Source organism: Cryptosporidium parvum, chromosome 6 (genome assembly GCF_000165345.1).
Source record: "Cryptosporidium parvum Iowa II chromosome 6, whole genome shotgun sequence".
Classification (NCBI taxonomy): Eukaryota; Apicomplexa; class Conoidasida; order Eucoccidiorida; family Cryptosporidiidae; genus Cryptosporidium; species Cryptosporidium parvum.
Genome location: NC_006985.1, coordinates 522605 through 538206, shown reverse-complemented (window position 1 = coordinate 538206; position 15602 = coordinate 522605). Strand labels below are relative to the sequence as shown.

At 31.6% G+C, this 15602-nt stretch overlaps 7 protein-coding genes across 7 annotated transcripts; 3 read left to right on the top strand and 4 right to left on the bottom strand.

Annotated features, from left to right (window-relative positions):
- Positions 1-26: 26 nt before the first annotated feature.
- Positions 27-2339, bottom strand: cgd6_2260 (Hca4p helicase DBP4 (helicase CA4). EIF4A-1-family RNA SFII helicase; the record flags this gene model as incomplete). Its single annotated transcript, XM_627583.1, has 1 exon — positions 27-2339. The coding sequence occupies one exon, from the start codon at positions 2337-2339 to the stop codon at positions 27-29; it is 2313 nt and encodes a 770-aa protein (XP_627583.1).
- A 441-nt stretch (positions 2340-2780) lies between these two features.
- Positions 2781-3977, top strand: cgd6_2250 (myb proto-oncogene protein, putative; the record flags this gene model as incomplete). The annotated part of the gene is made up of 1 exon (XM_001388286.1): positions 2781-3977. A coding segment is annotated over one exon (1197 nt), but the record flags the coding sequence as incomplete, so codon positions are not given.
- Positions 3978-4061: 84 nt separating this feature from the next.
- Positions 4062-8492, bottom strand: cgd6_2240 (protein with N-terminal apicomplexan-specific globular domain plus PHD domain; the record flags this gene model as incomplete). Its single annotated transcript, XM_627582.1, has 1 exon — positions 4062-8492. The coding sequence occupies one exon, from the start codon at positions 8490-8492 to the stop codon at positions 4062-4064; it is 4431 nt and encodes a 1476-aa protein (XP_627582.1).
- Positions 8493-8781: 289 nt separating this feature from the next.
- On the bottom strand, positions 8782-10275 carry cgd6_2230 (diphtamide biosynthesis; OVCA1/DPH2 protein-like; AE group; the record flags this gene model as incomplete). The annotated part of the gene is made up of 1 exon (XM_627581.1): positions 8782-10275. One exon carries the CDS (start codon positions 10273-10275, stop codon positions 8782-8784), a length of 1494 nt encoding a protein of 497 aa, XP_627581.1.
- Positions 10276-10613: 338 nt separating this feature from the next.
- cgd6_2220 (membrane-associated protein with 6 transmembrane domains possible apicomplexan conserved, duplicated adjacent gene) lies at positions 10614-11645 on the bottom strand (the record flags this gene model as incomplete). Its single annotated transcript, XM_627580.1, has 1 exon — positions 10614-11645. One exon carries the CDS (start codon positions 11643-11645, stop codon positions 10614-10616), a length of 1032 nt encoding a protein of 343 aa, XP_627580.1.
- A 993-nt stretch (positions 11646-12638) lies between these two features.
- On the top strand, positions 12639-13502 carry cgd6_2210 (membrane-associated protein with 6 transmembrane domains possible apicomplexan conserved, duplicated adjacent gene; the record flags this gene model as incomplete). Its single annotated transcript, XM_627579.1, has 1 exon — positions 12639-13502. The coding sequence occupies one exon, from the start codon at positions 12639-12641 to the stop codon at positions 13500-13502; it is 864 nt and encodes a 287-aa protein (XP_627579.1).
- A 234-nt stretch (positions 13503-13736) lies between these two features.
- cgd6_2200 (leucine-rich repeats protein) lies at positions 13737-15602 on the top strand (the record flags this gene model as incomplete). The annotated part of the gene is made up of 1 exon (XM_627578.1): positions 13737-15602. One exon carries the CDS (start codon positions 13737-13739, stop codon positions 15600-15602), a length of 1866 nt encoding a protein of 621 aa, XP_627578.1.

Sequence of the window (15602 nt, the reverse complement as noted above, 5' to 3'; positions counted from 1 at the left end):
TTCAAACTTTTATATTATGTTTTGCGCTAATTTGATATTTGTATTCCTAATTTTTCTAAAGCCGCTGTAGTTAAATTGTGTAAATTATCTTCATCACAAATTCTGCTTTCTTCCTCTTCCCTGCTTTCAATCAATTCAATATCATTGGCATTATTTGATTTCTCACTTCTAAATTGACGCGAAATTCTTCTTTTTTTAACATGCATTTCATGCACTCTTTCTCTATCTCTTTCTTTATCATTTTTAGTTTGACATTTCAAACGATTTTTAACCTGTTCAATATATTTTCTCTGACAATCAATATCTAAGTTTTCACATTTATTATCTTCATTAATTGTACCTGGCCCTTCATCATCACTGAAAAATATGTGTTTCTTATCCAAATCAAAATTTCCATGCCCTCTTATTTTACCAGAATAATCAGATCTAAATCTCAACTTATCAGTGGCAACTTTTTTATTTAACGGAATAGCTGATAACTTTTCTTGATTTATAGCAGACTCATTATTTGAAAAAAGAATTAGTTCATCCGACAATATGTCAATTGGTTCGCTGTCATCTTTTTGTAATAATCTATTAGAATTTATATCTTCATTGTCATCCAAATTTTTTGATAACTTTTTTTGCCTGATTTTCTCCTTAAATTTTTGGAGTTTGGAAGAATGTTTTGAAATTAATCTTTTCTCACTTTCTGTGTTGTTAATTTTGATTTTAGGAGGAATTGCTAATCCTAAAGATAGTGCAAATGCAGAGAAATCCAACTTCTTAAGTTCCTCACGTTTATCGTTAGGAGTTAAAATAAAAAGGCTCTTAATATATGCAGAAAATGCCCTTTCTGCCATTTCTTTTATATTTTGGTCTGAAGCGCAAATGCTTTGCAGTGAAGAATGAATCGTATATCTCATCTCATATTCATTGGGAGTAACTTTTTTAATTGTATTTATTCCTTTTTCATATAGACTTTTTAAAAAATAGCCTTCATTAGACATAACAAACAGTAATGATTTACCTTTAGAAATATATCTTGCTGTCCTACCAATTCTATGAACATAAGTATCTGCATTTTCAGGAATGTCTAATTGAATAACCCAATCAATTTTGGGAAAGTCTAATCCTCTAGATGCGATATCAGTGCAGAATAAGACCGCCCCATCGTAAGAGGACTTTGAATTTCTTCCTATATTTTTTAATTTGAGTTTTTCATTCGACGTTACCAAACTCTCATGTGTATAAAAATTGTGAACCACCTCAAGTCTTTTTTGTAGTGATTGCTTTCCATAAAGTTCTAACACTTTACATCCTATTTTTAGCTTTGTAAAAACTGTGGATAAAAATCTAACTTGTTTGCAACAGGAAACAAAAACAATTATTTTTTTATTGCTATGAGTACGCAAAAAGTTGAATAAAGTATCAATTTTTTCATGAATTGCAACTTTAATATATAGCTGTTGAAGATTTTTAGGTAGTGCCCCTATGTTATCGAGAGAAAAACTTTCTAGCTGATTAGGTCGAAACAAGTTTTCAATTTTTTTAATAGAAAGTTCTGACGAATAAACTGTAGCAGAAAAAAGCATGGTTTGTCTTCCCGAAGATGAAGATGGAATACCATCTAAAATTATTTTTATATCGTTTAAAAATCCCATATCAAGCATTCTATCCACCTCATCGATTACTAAAATTTTCAAATTGTTTGCGTCCCAGAGTGGGGACTCATCCATATGTTGAATGAGCCTTCCAGGAGTTGCAACAAGAATATTCAGCATATTGATTCTAGATGATTCTGACTTAATATCTTTCCCTCCAACAATACATCCTGCTGATAAGGTCGAGTGAAATTTACCAATTTCTTTTATCACATCAAATACTTGGCTTGCAAGTTCTCTGGTTGGAGTCAATATCAGAGATAAAAGCCCATCAATTGAACAATAGTTATCCCTATAAATATTTTCTAATATCGGTATTACATACGCTAAAGTTTTTCCACTGCCTGTTCTTGCCTGACCAATTATATCTCTTCCTTGTAGCGAATGAGGTAGTGTGTCTCTTTGAATCAACGTCATCTGATAATAGCCTTCCGCCCTCAAACCTTCCAAAGTTCTTCTACTTATTGGTAGATCAGAGAATAAATCCGGACTCATGATATCCTCAATTTTAATTCTTTTTACAGGGAGCTCAGCATTTTTGTTATTAATAACACCGTGATTTAAGAGATTAGGATTATTCCAAGATTTTCCTCTACATGGGAGCTCTATAACAATTCTATTCTTGAGATTTTTAATTTCCTGTTCATCATTGTATCTAGTATTTGTCTTGTTCTTCTTTTTATTTACTTCGCTCATCTTTAGAAAATGTCACGATTTGCAATCTGAATATTCTGCGCCAACATAATTGCCGCCATACTTTATATTAAAATGGTAAATTTATGAAGTATAATTACATGGTAACAGATCAAAAAAAAAAAAAAGCAAATTTAAGGCGGTAGTTTTTTGTTTTTCTACAGAATGTTGCTGTTTCTTTACAAAAAAATGGCAACTATTCCCACATTTACCGCCAATTTATAATTTAATTAATACTCCAGACATCAAGTTAAATAGCGCAACTATATCCAGTACCAATTATAGCTAAAGAGACATCCGAAGATGTATTGTCGTTGCAACGATATCAACTTACTCTGCGGTGAAGGTAGCATGTACCCCACAAATAGATAGTAAAGCAGAATACAAATTCTTTTTTCACGAATATATATCGTTTTAATGGTATTTCTCATGATAAAAAGATAAATGCCCCAAGAGCCTTGGAATGCAGAAGAGGATGAGCTGTTGTATCAGTTAGTTCAACGGCTTGGACCATCAAGCTGGTCTGAAACGGCTAGATTGCTTAATTCAACACTTAACGTAAATAGATTAGCAAAGCAATGTAGAGAAAGGTGGATATCGCATGTTGATCCAAGAATCAGAAGAGGCGATTGGTCACTTTCTGAGGACAGATTTATTTTAAACCAGCAAAATCTTTGGGGAAACAGATGGGCAGATATTGCAAGACATCTTCCTGGAAGAACTACGCATGCAGTGAAAAACAGATACCATCAATTGCAAAGATTACTTAACCAAGGAAAAACTAAGCTTGAAACCATTCTTAATGCACCACTAATTCACGTTGTACCACATTTCTTGCAGCAAACTAATTTCTTTAAAGATCCTCCTGAAAAAGAATCCGAAGTTGGTAATCAAATAAGAGTTAAAAAAGCCATTATTAAAAAAAGACGAGAATCTATAAGTAACTACAGATGCATGAATGAAAAGGAATCAATAGATCAATTTAAAAAAAACAAGCCAATCTATTCCGAAAATGAAGTATCGTTCATTCAAAGTGAATTAGAAGTTGATAAGCATTACTCTAAATCAAACAGAAAACCGGTTGAGAACTACAGTCGTTTTGAAGGCTTTGAACAAAGACAAGAAAATGTTATTAAAAATGATCCCGACTTATATAAGCAAAGAATTCAAACAATTGAAAGTACTTGCGAAGTTGTGCCATCGAATTCAGAAATAGAGTTTTCTCCTAGAAACTTCAGACGCGCATGCCTTGAGTTCCAGCAATCCCCACCAGGTGTCCTTCTTGCAAGTGATGTTGGGATTTACCCTGTTACTCCTACATTCACAGAAAATTGCAATAATTATAAAACAAATAACGCTATTGAACCTTCTACGTGTGAAACAAATCAAGATAATGAATATATCTCAAAATCAGAGTTCTTGACGCCATCATCAGAGCTGAGCGAGTGTCTACCTAGTAAGTGTATTCAACCAATTTGCATCTTTAATGAAGAGCCAAGTATTTACAATGAAATGGATTATAGAGATCCTAATTGGTATGTATGGAATGAAAACTCAAATGTATGGGATAATAACCCAATACATAGACTTGATACAGGCAGTATCGCCGATCCATTTCTGCATTCATTCCCCGAGATCTAGTAATTTAGAAGAGAATTCAAATTCTTTAGAGAAAAAAAAAACTTGCAATAAATTGTAATTACTAGCTAATATAACTTTATTTTATTAAGGTTCAATTTCTAAATGTCTTTTCTTCGGAATAATAGGGATTTCATTACTATTTTTATAATCGTTAATATGAGCCGCTAATTTATCTACTGCGTTTTCAAATGCCTCTTTCACAGAATTGAATTTAGTGGGAGTGAACGATGTTGCAGTCCAACAACCATCACTTGATCTCCTATATCTTACTTTGAACCTTGCAGAACGGTAACACCAAGTTATGCCGTGGGGAAAAGGTCTCAGCTCATCAGCTTGTTTGCTATATTCAATTATTCTAGCCCTGCTCAATGGATCTGATGGAGCAGGTAGTGCCCTTACTATTGTTTTACGCTTATTACTTTTTGCTCTAATAGAAAGCTTATCTTCATCGGAACTTGGTAGTTTATTGAAAGAATTTCCCTTTAAATCTTCATTAATAAGCTCCTTAGGCTCTATTTTTGATTCGCAAATATTTCCAAGTAAACTTTCTTCAGATGAAGTGTTTGTATCTGTAGTTTCTTTATCTTGGTACGAATAAACTTGACAGCTTGGCAAACTTGTGAATTTGCCTGTTTCATTCGAGTTTTTTTGTTTGGTATTAATAGATTTATTCAAAGAAAAATTTTCCTTCTTTTCTTCCGAAGGACTTTCGTGTCTATTATTTATCAAATGTTTTTTATAAATTTGTTTTTTTAATTGGGTAGGATTGGTGTTATTCTTTACTTTTGAATTATATTTCCTTATCTTTCTATTATAAAACTCCTTATCAATATTTACATTCCCGATTGCCAAACTGTAAGCCGCTGAATAGCAGTTAATAATATTGAATTCGAATTTATCAAGTTGAAATGATCTTTTTTCATTACTAGGTAGAACAACTACAAACGAAAATGTAGAATCACACCAATCTAAATTATCAGGAAATGGCCTTAATGAGTTAATTTCATTATTAAAATCATTGATGGAATATACAGCTCTATCAGGATTATTTAAATTATATCTTGCCAAAAAATCTTCGATAGTGTTCCCCCATTCATTAAAAATAAATTTATCTAGTGGACTAGATATCTCATTGGTAATTTTATTAAGTTTTCTGCTAGTGCTAAGCATTTTAATTACTTTATTATTTGTTTGAGAAACAGAAACAAATTTACATGCCTTTAAATACAATGACTCTACTGTAGCATTTTCATCAAATGGAATCGTATCGAAAAACTTCGAGATCTTCTGTCCAAATTCATTTGAATAAACAACTTTCCATGAGTGTGTTTCATTAATCCATTTAATTCCAGTTGGATATGGTTGAAGCGCTTGAGCAATCAAATTGGCCTTTTGTAACCAATTTTCTTTCACAAGTGCTGAATTAAAATCTGAGTTTAAAGATTCGCCTAAATCCCGTTTGTAATTTTGTTCAATATTAGTATTTTCACATCCATCAACTTTGTCAAGCGCAATACCATCATTATTGTTTAAACTTGTTTCTTTAATAAAAATTTCACTCAAACGGCTCTGAGTCCAAGCAAGTATTTCTATTGCTGAAAATCTAATCGTATTTAATATTTCGGAGTGGCTTTTTTCATTTAGCTCGGCTAATTCGTCATTATTAATACTAAACTCGTTATAGATTGTTATGGGGATGGTTTTAATTAGGAATACATTCCCAATGCAAATTTTTGAAGTAATATTAAATGTGGTTGTTTTGTGACTGATCCGAGAAATATTTACGCCAACAAAATACTTGATTAAATTTGATTCTATGTTTAATGATCCACAAATAATATTCCATTCAGGTTGATCAATATATTCATACTTGGGGGTTTCTCTAATTAATATTGCATCTTCATTATCTTGATTCATTTTGCACTCTTGAATAATAAATTTGTGAATCAATTTAACCTTATCATAAATTGAATCGATATTAAAATTCTTGTAAGTCTCAGTCAATAATTTTTCATTTTTCATTTTGATAATATTAAATTCAAAGTTTTCGGATTTATAAAATTCTTCAGATATCCCAAATATTGTATGCTTTTTTGAATTTCTATAAGGTATAAGATTTTCAGACGTTTTCTTGGTACTTTTTACGTGGTTATCGGTAATTAATAAATCATCGATATTTATTCGATGATTCTCAATGTCATTAGCTAATAATGAAATAAAATCATTATACTCTAAATCCTCGCGATCCCCGTCAAGATATTCTATATGAAATATCCTCTCTTTTGGATAGTAGCGTGATATAACTCCTTGATAAAGCCTACCGGAAAACTCTTTATTTAGTATTGTACTTCCGAGTTTAATACATAGTACTGGAATCATGCCATTTCCTTCGCTTATATTTCTAAAATATTCATCCTGAATTTTTCTTAATTTTTCAAGTTTATATAATAGTTCTACTCTGTGTTTTTCTGACTGATAGAGAGATTGTCTAAGAGAACAAATAACTCTCCTACTCCTTTCAATAATATATCTTGAACCAGAAAGTTTCTTTATGTGTGGTCTTATAATATCTTCTGTGCTACTTTGTGTGGAGGCTGTATACTTTCGTTTACCATAATCATCAGCTACCAAAGATAAATGAAGGGAACTGTTACTTACCAGTTGATTGTTATCAGAATTATAGGTGTACTGAACTGAATTAAAAAATTCGTCATAATCTGGAGCAATGTGAAGCCTATGTATTCTGCATATCGTTGCAATGCCAATCATTTGATTTGAAATGGTTGACGACGAGTAACACAAATAGCAAGGTTTGAGTTTAGTAAGACCTTCAAGGCCACCATACTCGTTAAAATGCCTTAAATTATAATCGAAATATTCTGGAGGCCTAAATACGATGCTTTTGGGGTCTTCTGTATTAACTTCATCTGTTGACCTAAGAACAACATTTCCTATTGCATCAATTACGCCTGGAATTAAATCATCGGTAGAGTTATACAAATTTTGAATGGAGTTTATTAATCCAGGAGTTAAATTAGGAATTCTATATATCAGTGATGGAAGAATTCTCAAAGTCAATGAAAGACATTGAAAGCAGAACCAATTTTTTGAACTAGTTTTAAGATCTCTAAACTCAGGGCGATTTACGCAGTACCAGTGAAAGGCTCTATTGCATCCATTGCAAAGCAAGTAATCAAATTTTGATTTTAAAAATAAAACACTGTCTTCATTCTTTGGCTTGTAATAACTTTTTCTTGCCTGTGAGGTGATCGAGTTCTGACAAACTTCGCAGATTTCATAAAAATTTATTAGTCCGCTAATTCCACAATTAGATAGAGAGTCTTTCGAATCAGTTTGTTTAAGTGATAAATTCTCATCTAAATCTGAAAAATTTACACTCCCCTGATTATTACCACTATTAAATCTTAACCTAAATAAAATTAGCTCGTTTTTAATATTGTTTTCAGAAATACGCCGAATTCTAGAAAACCAGTTTTCACCAAAGTCTGCTGCAAGTTCGTCGCCTAATTTGATTCCAACCCCAGGAATAGAAGTTAAAATGATATGCGGCCATCCATCAACATAAACAGAATGCCATTGAACATTTATTCTAAAGTTAAAATTATTATTAAACACGCATTCATAATGATTAAGAAATGCCATTTCATTACAAGTCTTGTCAGCTGATAATATATATTCATTTTCATTTGGAAGTAAAAGCCTAGCTCCTATTTTTTTAATGTTACCATCAGTTGAAAGTAATTCATTTCGGGTTTGACTAAACGGCTTTGAGAAGAAAGAAGACTTATTTGGGGAATATGAATTATCATTTGCCTCAGTATATTCAAACTCATCAGGAAAATAAGTTGGTTGATCACTCAATTTATCTGTGTTATTTGCTGAAAAATCACCAAATTGTTGATGACTACCTGATACAACAGCGCCTGTGAATTTAAATGCCGAACTTTTAAAAGTAAGCTGGAATGAATATGACTCGTCACTAATTTCCTCATCTCCGACGTATTTCACATCCCCAGTATATTCTCCTAATACTATAGGAATGTCGTGAGTTTCGGATAAATCTTTTTTACGCCAAACAAGGGAATAGCATGTTTTATCAATTGGAGTCGCTAATCTGACAGGATGAGAATGGTCAGAAATCCTTACAATACCAATATTTCCGGAGACAAACCCTTGATTAATGCACTTTAAAATGGATTGATATAGCTCGCCTTGCAGCTTTGGGTCAATAAAGCCATTTTTCAATCCTAATGTAGCAGAATAAATATGCGGTAAATAACTACTTCTCCAATCAAAATTTGAAAGCAAGCCATTTGAATCATTTCTGTTTTGATCTGAATTTGAAAAATTTATCAGCTCATCAACAGACTGAAATTCTCTACATCTAGTATTAATTTCATTTTTTAATTTTTTTGCATGGGCATCAAGTATTTGAGTACAAGTGTAACTAATCCCTCTTTCTAGTAAAACTTGATTTATATTAACTTCTTCCATATTACCATATTTATCAACTTCTTTTTTTATACTTCCCACAGACAAAAATATATCTTTAATGTTGCTCGATTAGATTGGAATTGTTATACCATAAAATTTTTTTACTATAGCTTTAATCAAATTATTTTAATCAAACGACAAGACAAAGTACCGGCTTTGTGTTACATAAATTGTGATTTATAACGATATTTGTCAGATGTAAAGTATTATTATTAAAAATTATTAATAGTCTATTATACTAAAAGTGATTTTGCTAATATAATTAAAGCCTAATTTTGTTCAATTTAAACTAAGCTAACTCATTTCTTTCATATTGCAAGTTAATTTTTCTTTTAGTCAAGTTCTTGAGTTTGTTCTGCCTAATATTGTACTTTATCTCATCAATTTGGTCCTTAGATGCTCCAAAACTTCCGTTTCTAGATTCATCTGAATAATAGTTACACCAAATATTACCATTTGATGCCCAATAATTCATTGGGTAAGTTTGGAGGTATGAAAATTCGGAGTTTGATAAATCTAAATTATTTTCCATATCACAAAAAAACTGGAAGTTATTATTAGAAAGATTTCCCAATAATACAAATGCCTCATATGAATTTAGAATCGGCTTTTTATAATAGGCTCCCCAGTCAGTAGAAAGCCTGGGGCATGCAAGCTGTATTGAATAGTCGACCCCTTCTAAAATATTATCATTTATACATTCTGCAGATAAATCTGAAGCAAAAATAGTGCAAGCGACAATTTTTGTTTTATTATTTGTGTTCGTATTATATTTATTTATAAGTTTTTCCAGTCTTTCAACTATTGCAAAACTCCCTTGACGGCCTAATGTACTGAAGAATATTCCAATCACTACAGAGTCATTAATTAAATTACTTCCGCCCGCTTGAACTATTTTGAACGAATTTACTATTGAACTTTTTCTTATTTCATGTAAAAGCTGATGACTATAAGTTTCTCTTGTAATTTTTTTTGAAAAAGGCTCATATAAATAAAATACTTTACTTGGATTTTGTATCATAGCGCTTTCAAGATGAAATCTACCATCCGAAAGAAAAATGCACTTTTCTACATCGCCATCAATAATTGCGCTGGTACATCCGAGGGTTTCGCCCCATGCCAATGGGTCACAAACCGGAATTTTTACTGGGTTTAAAAAATAATCATTCAAGCACTTCTGAGAACCAACAATTGTGCTATGATATTGAATAGTTGATAATAGTGCAATCTTATCTTCTTTTTTAAAATTATGCTTGATAGTTTGAATAAAATGATCCGATAACAAATTAATTTCAACGAAGATATAAAGAATGTTTGCAATATTAATGTCTTTAGACATAGCTAATTCTTCAAATGGAATTAAACATGAATGAGCATAATGCACCAGTAAAGACTGGTTTGATGATTTTGAATGTGAAGATTCTAATATGCTCATTAATTGATCTTCTATGCAGCATCCTCCATATGTTATATCCCCCAAAATTACTACACTCGTTCGGGCAAAGTGTTGTAAAATAAGAGAAATAGATTGAGAAAAAACTAACAACCCTTCCGGCATTTGTAAATACACGGTAAAGTTTTCACGCTCATCTGAGATAGATTTTATTTCATTAATTTTTTTAATTGTTTTAATTATTTCAAAATCATAATGAGAAGGTAGTCCAACCCTAATTGCCTCTTTTAATAATTCAATATTTTCTATGTCAGAATATCCAGGGTCAAATCTTTTATAATTAATATCATTACTAAGTGAAATATTCGGATTTGCTATTGTAGAGTCCATCTTATTAAAAATAGCTATTGTATAAATTTACTATTAATAAATGGCGGGAAAAGGTGTTAGCCCTAACATGTATATACAATTTTAGACCCTAGAGTGAAAGCAAAATGGGAAAAATTATTTCGTATCCTATTATTAAGAATGATTAAAACTAGAAGATTCAAAATGGAGCCAAACTATAGTTTCATATTAAAGTTGTTCGGCAAGCTTCCTTTTAAATTTGTGTCTAATTTCCTTACAGTCTATGTTACTCTAATAAATTCCAATATTCTTGTCTTATTAAAATAAATCGAGATATGTAACATATTAATAATTATTTAATTATGCGCCCAAATCTTCATTTATTGTTGCATTTCAACCCCATACGGATTTGGAACACTAGAAACTCCAGATGCGCCTGCATAAAGTTGATAAGTAAAATTTGGCTGATAATTGTTGACAGTTTGATTCTTTTCAATGCTCATATCATCTAGTGGAGTTTCCTTTGGTAAAACGTCTGCATTGATATCTCTTGAAAATAGCAAAGGTGAGTTTGATTCTAGAAGGGGTTCAAATTGAAATGCCCAAGTACATGTGACAATAAGAGCGGCTGCAAAGAAAAGGATAAAGAAGCTACCAAAACCTGTGAAAAGCATCATTAGTTCAGAGATTCCAGCCAATGTAAATAAAGTTAACATCCAATAAGCATACTGCTCACCAACTCCAACGTCCGCATATGACTCTACATAAAAGAAGCTAATACCGTACATTATTAAGCTAACTGCCTCACAAACAATTCCAAAATTGTACAAACACCAGTCGCCCTTTGTTTGGCTAAATTTTCCATACCATTTCTGATTGAAATAGCTGTATGTAAACGAAAATTGTGTAACTCTAAGTGCAACCACGATAATCTGAATAATATTTGCTGTGTTTAGTAGTCTCGAGCCTGCTCTAAATCCCAAAGGAGCTTTTGAGTTATCTGCGATAAATTCTTGGAATCCTGCTAAGAACAAAACACCAATAAAATATACGCATAGCATCGAAACAACTCCTGCATAATAACTCAAATCCTCAGCTAAAGTACCGCCATTGCCATATAGGTCAAACGTAAATAATCCTTTATTGCCAAATACATTATATAGGATAATCAATACAAGTAAGCTTGCGCATTGCAATAACGTCCCAGTCCTGAGAGTAATACAAGAGAAATTCGATATAAGTGGGGTAATCTCTTCACCTCTTTCATTTAAGGCTTCATCGTCCATTATTCCATCGTTTATTACCTGCATGCCATTAGTTGCAGACATATTAAATTGATTAGTAGAGGACTTGTTTGGACCTCTACTTTGATAGAGCATAGGCTCCTCTCCAGAATATGGTTGAGAATACATTTTATTATTCTTATCACTTAGCTTTATGAGTGCTTGTTTATGACTTCCGAAATCAAGATTAGTTCTGGAAAAAAAAAAAAAAATCGCGCTAAGCCAATAGAATCTAACTTGCCTCCTGTGCGTTTAATATTTAGTTCTTAAGAATAATCTCTTGCAATAATTTTGTGTGTATGTGCTTAACGTTTTTGTATCCAGGCTACATTATGTAGACAAATTAATACATATAATATGTCTATTAGTACCTCTAATAAACAAATTAATAGTTGGTGTATTTCCTAGCTCTGATGCGCTGTTTTGTAACTATTATTAAATGTCCCAATTAATTAATACGTATGCATGCCACACAAATCCGCCACGTCGTATTGTCCTTATTGTATTTATAAACCTATTAGCGACAACCGGAATGTGATGTCTTGTCTCTAAACTAGATTTGAAGATTAATGTAACATTAACAAATTAAGCATGTATTTTCAAATTGAAATTGCTTTATCGCTAAATCAATCGTAAATAGAAACAATTACTAGAGTATTTTGATCTCATTTAAGTGATGCGCATAGATTAGCACTTAATAAACAAATTATTCGGCCAAGTCTTTTCTACTCCCTAATTTAGAAACAACAGCTCACTATCTAATGAAAACAACTTAGATATTAGATTGCCTTAATAACTGTAAGTATCGTTTATAACATTTTTGGAGGAAATTGTTTTTATGATAAACGTTTTGTCTACCCTTTAAAAATTTAAAAAAAAAAAAAGCGATCCGCATCTTCAAAAATGGGGAACTTTCTTGTGGAAAGGTGTACTCACGCATGGAGAACTGTACGTGCAATAAAAATTTAATTACGGAGACATGCTTGGGTTTTGCAATAAAAATTATAAACAATACATGTACTGTTAGTGCCTTTATCAATTTAAACGGCTTTTAAAGGACAATACCGTTTAATCTTAAATTTTAATAGCTCTGATTTTATTAATTGAATCTAAATCGAGACCATGTATTTTACGTATGTAGTTCGACCAGGAGATGCTCCTGAAGGAAGAGGGCCTTCGCAACCATTATTTTTTGAAAACTTTTTAGTAAACAACCTCAAACTGGGATTTGGTTCAATGCTTTTGGGTTTTATTGGCCTGACGATCTGCTCAATATTTAGTGGATTTGGATTGCACATAACAAAGTTCTTAAGCCCATTTAACGAAGCAACAAACTCAACTGGAACAGCGTTGTTCTTTATGATATTTATGATTTTTGGTGTAATATGCTTAAATATGTCGACAATTCTAATGGACGATGATGGCAGTATTAGCCAAACACGTGGGTTTAGGTCAGGATGTAAAGCATTTGGCCAAGGCTCTCTCGTTATTTTGTTGGGATTGATACTTATTGTAGTTACATTGTACTCAAATGTGGGTTACTATGAAGGTAATGCTCTATCTGGTCTAGATCTCAACCACGTAATTAAATGTATGTATAATGCAGGCTTAGCTATTACGAGTGTTGGACTAACAATACTTGGATTCGCTGCATTTCTCGTTGAAGTTTATTCAAGCGATGGAACCAGAGAGATACTAGGATTTGCGAGCATATTATTGTGCAAAGTTTCCGGTATTTTTATGTTTTTAACAATCATCTTCCCAGATTGCAAAACTATTGGTTCTCTTGCAACATTGGTAACAATCATTGCGCTTACTCATGTAACACTTTGGGCTGGAATTTTTGAAAGTATCGCTCTCAAGTCTAGAATCAAAATGACCCAATCAGCTGTTAGAAATGAATACTATAAAAGTAGAAATGCGCTTGCATACTTTGGTCCCCCAGTTATGGCCGAGGGAAATTATACCCAACAGCCAACAATGTGAGCTAAAGGCACTATCCAACTAGTAACTTTGAATAGAAATTAGTTAATTTTCGTTTAAAAAATTTTAATCATATTTGCCAAAGCACTAATATATAAATATCTGCCGGACAAAAATTTAGTATTTTGCCGGGTATCTCTTAATAAGATTTCTCACAGAATAAGCTGATTAATTTTTGTTTGATTTTGTGCGAAAAAAACTTAAATACTGAAAATAAAGATGTAAGTCGGGGCTGGAATGTTGAGTGAATCAGAATGGTTGTTTTTTGCCTCAAATGTTGAGGTTCATGTTTCTGGAAAAAGAATCATGCAAAATTTGGGTGCCAATGGAACAGGAATATATTATAAATTATTTGCTGATGACATCAAAGTTTGTATCCATGGGTTTAATCGTGAGTTTAATTATTCATTTAAAAAGGATATTTTATCAATTTTTTGGAAGTTCTATTTAGATGGAAAATTCACAATGGTTAGCAAAAAATACATATATTTTTTTTTCTCGAATGCAACGCCAAACTCGATTTTTTGCTTTATTGAAAAAGTATCAGGTATTGCTCCCCAATTTTTATCTCCCAGATTCAGCTCTAGGAATGATATTATTTATAAATCATCTCTAACTTTCAAAAACAAATTTCCCGATAATAATGATAAAATGCTAATCACCAAAAAACAAAAAATTACAAAATTTGAACAAATGAATCATCAGAAGATGAAAAACTGTGCTTCAGAAAGTACGTTTGAAGGTGAAAGGCAGAATACCTTCTGTAAAACTAACTCGGGCAATTACCCAATCATTTCAACCAATTGCATCAGCAGCCTACCGGAAGATTTATTATTTTATGTTCTCTCAATGCTTGTTACTCCGGTTGTTTACGAAGAAAATGAAAAATCCTACATTAATTATAATTCATTCTATAAAGATGACTTAATTAAATCAACCAATTTAGCATTTGTAAACAGTAGGCTATTGAAATTTTTCCAAGGTAACGTATGGGAGATTTTAATTAATCATAGATTACGCAAAAAATCTAACAATATAATCAATTTTAAGAATTTAGGAAGTTTGATCATTTCAAGTAAAAATATTAAAGACTCTGATATTAAAGAAATTGCTTCCGAAAAATATCTCCCGGCATCTATAAACAAATTAACTATCAATGGAAATAATAACATTACTGACTCTGCGCTATCGCTTTTCCTTTTAAGATTAAGGAATCTGGAATTCTTAGAAATCATTGATTGTAATAGCATTACCGGAAGCTCTTCTTTTCGAGTAATTGGGATGAAGTCTTCAATTAAATTTTTAAAGATAGGATCAAGGATTAAACAAAACTTTTCAATTAATGACAACTCATTGAAAGATTTATTCAATTCAAACTACCAAAAAAAATTAATCAAAACTGATGTGAGTGTCTGTACAAAACCTAGCATTAAACACTTAGAACTTCAAAACTGCGTCGGAATTACTAAGATTCCCAAAACTGTTAAAGAATATTGTTACAATATTGAATATTTGGACTTGAGGGGCTGCAAAAATATTTTAAATATTGAACTTGAACATTTTTTTGGTTACTCTAAAAATCTAAAAGTTTTGGTATTATCAAATACAAACATTAGTGATCAATTACTTGATATAATTTTTGAAAACTGTCCTGGGATAGAAATATTGGATGTTTCTTATTGTGCCAACATTTCTGAAAAAATATTTGATAAGATACCAAGTAAATTAAAAATGATATCTGGTCTCAAATTATCTTATTGTCTAAATTTCAAAGCTAATGCCCTGATACAAATTTTAAGTAATTGCAAATTTTTGGAAATTATCGATTTAGCAGGATGTTGTAATTTAGAGTGTAGCCTAATTAATTATCGAAATATGACCTTTACTTCAAACTTAAGAAAGATGGGAGTATTTAGGCTCTCGTTTGACCCAAGAAGACTGAATGAATGGATATTAAACAATATGGAAGTAGAGCCAAACAACAAAAAAATAAATATCGAAATATGTTATGATGTAGAGCTTCCAATATCAGAATTTACTTATAAATTCGAGAAAATAAGAGATAAATACTTAGAAAGAAATAAACCAATTTGGGTAAATTAA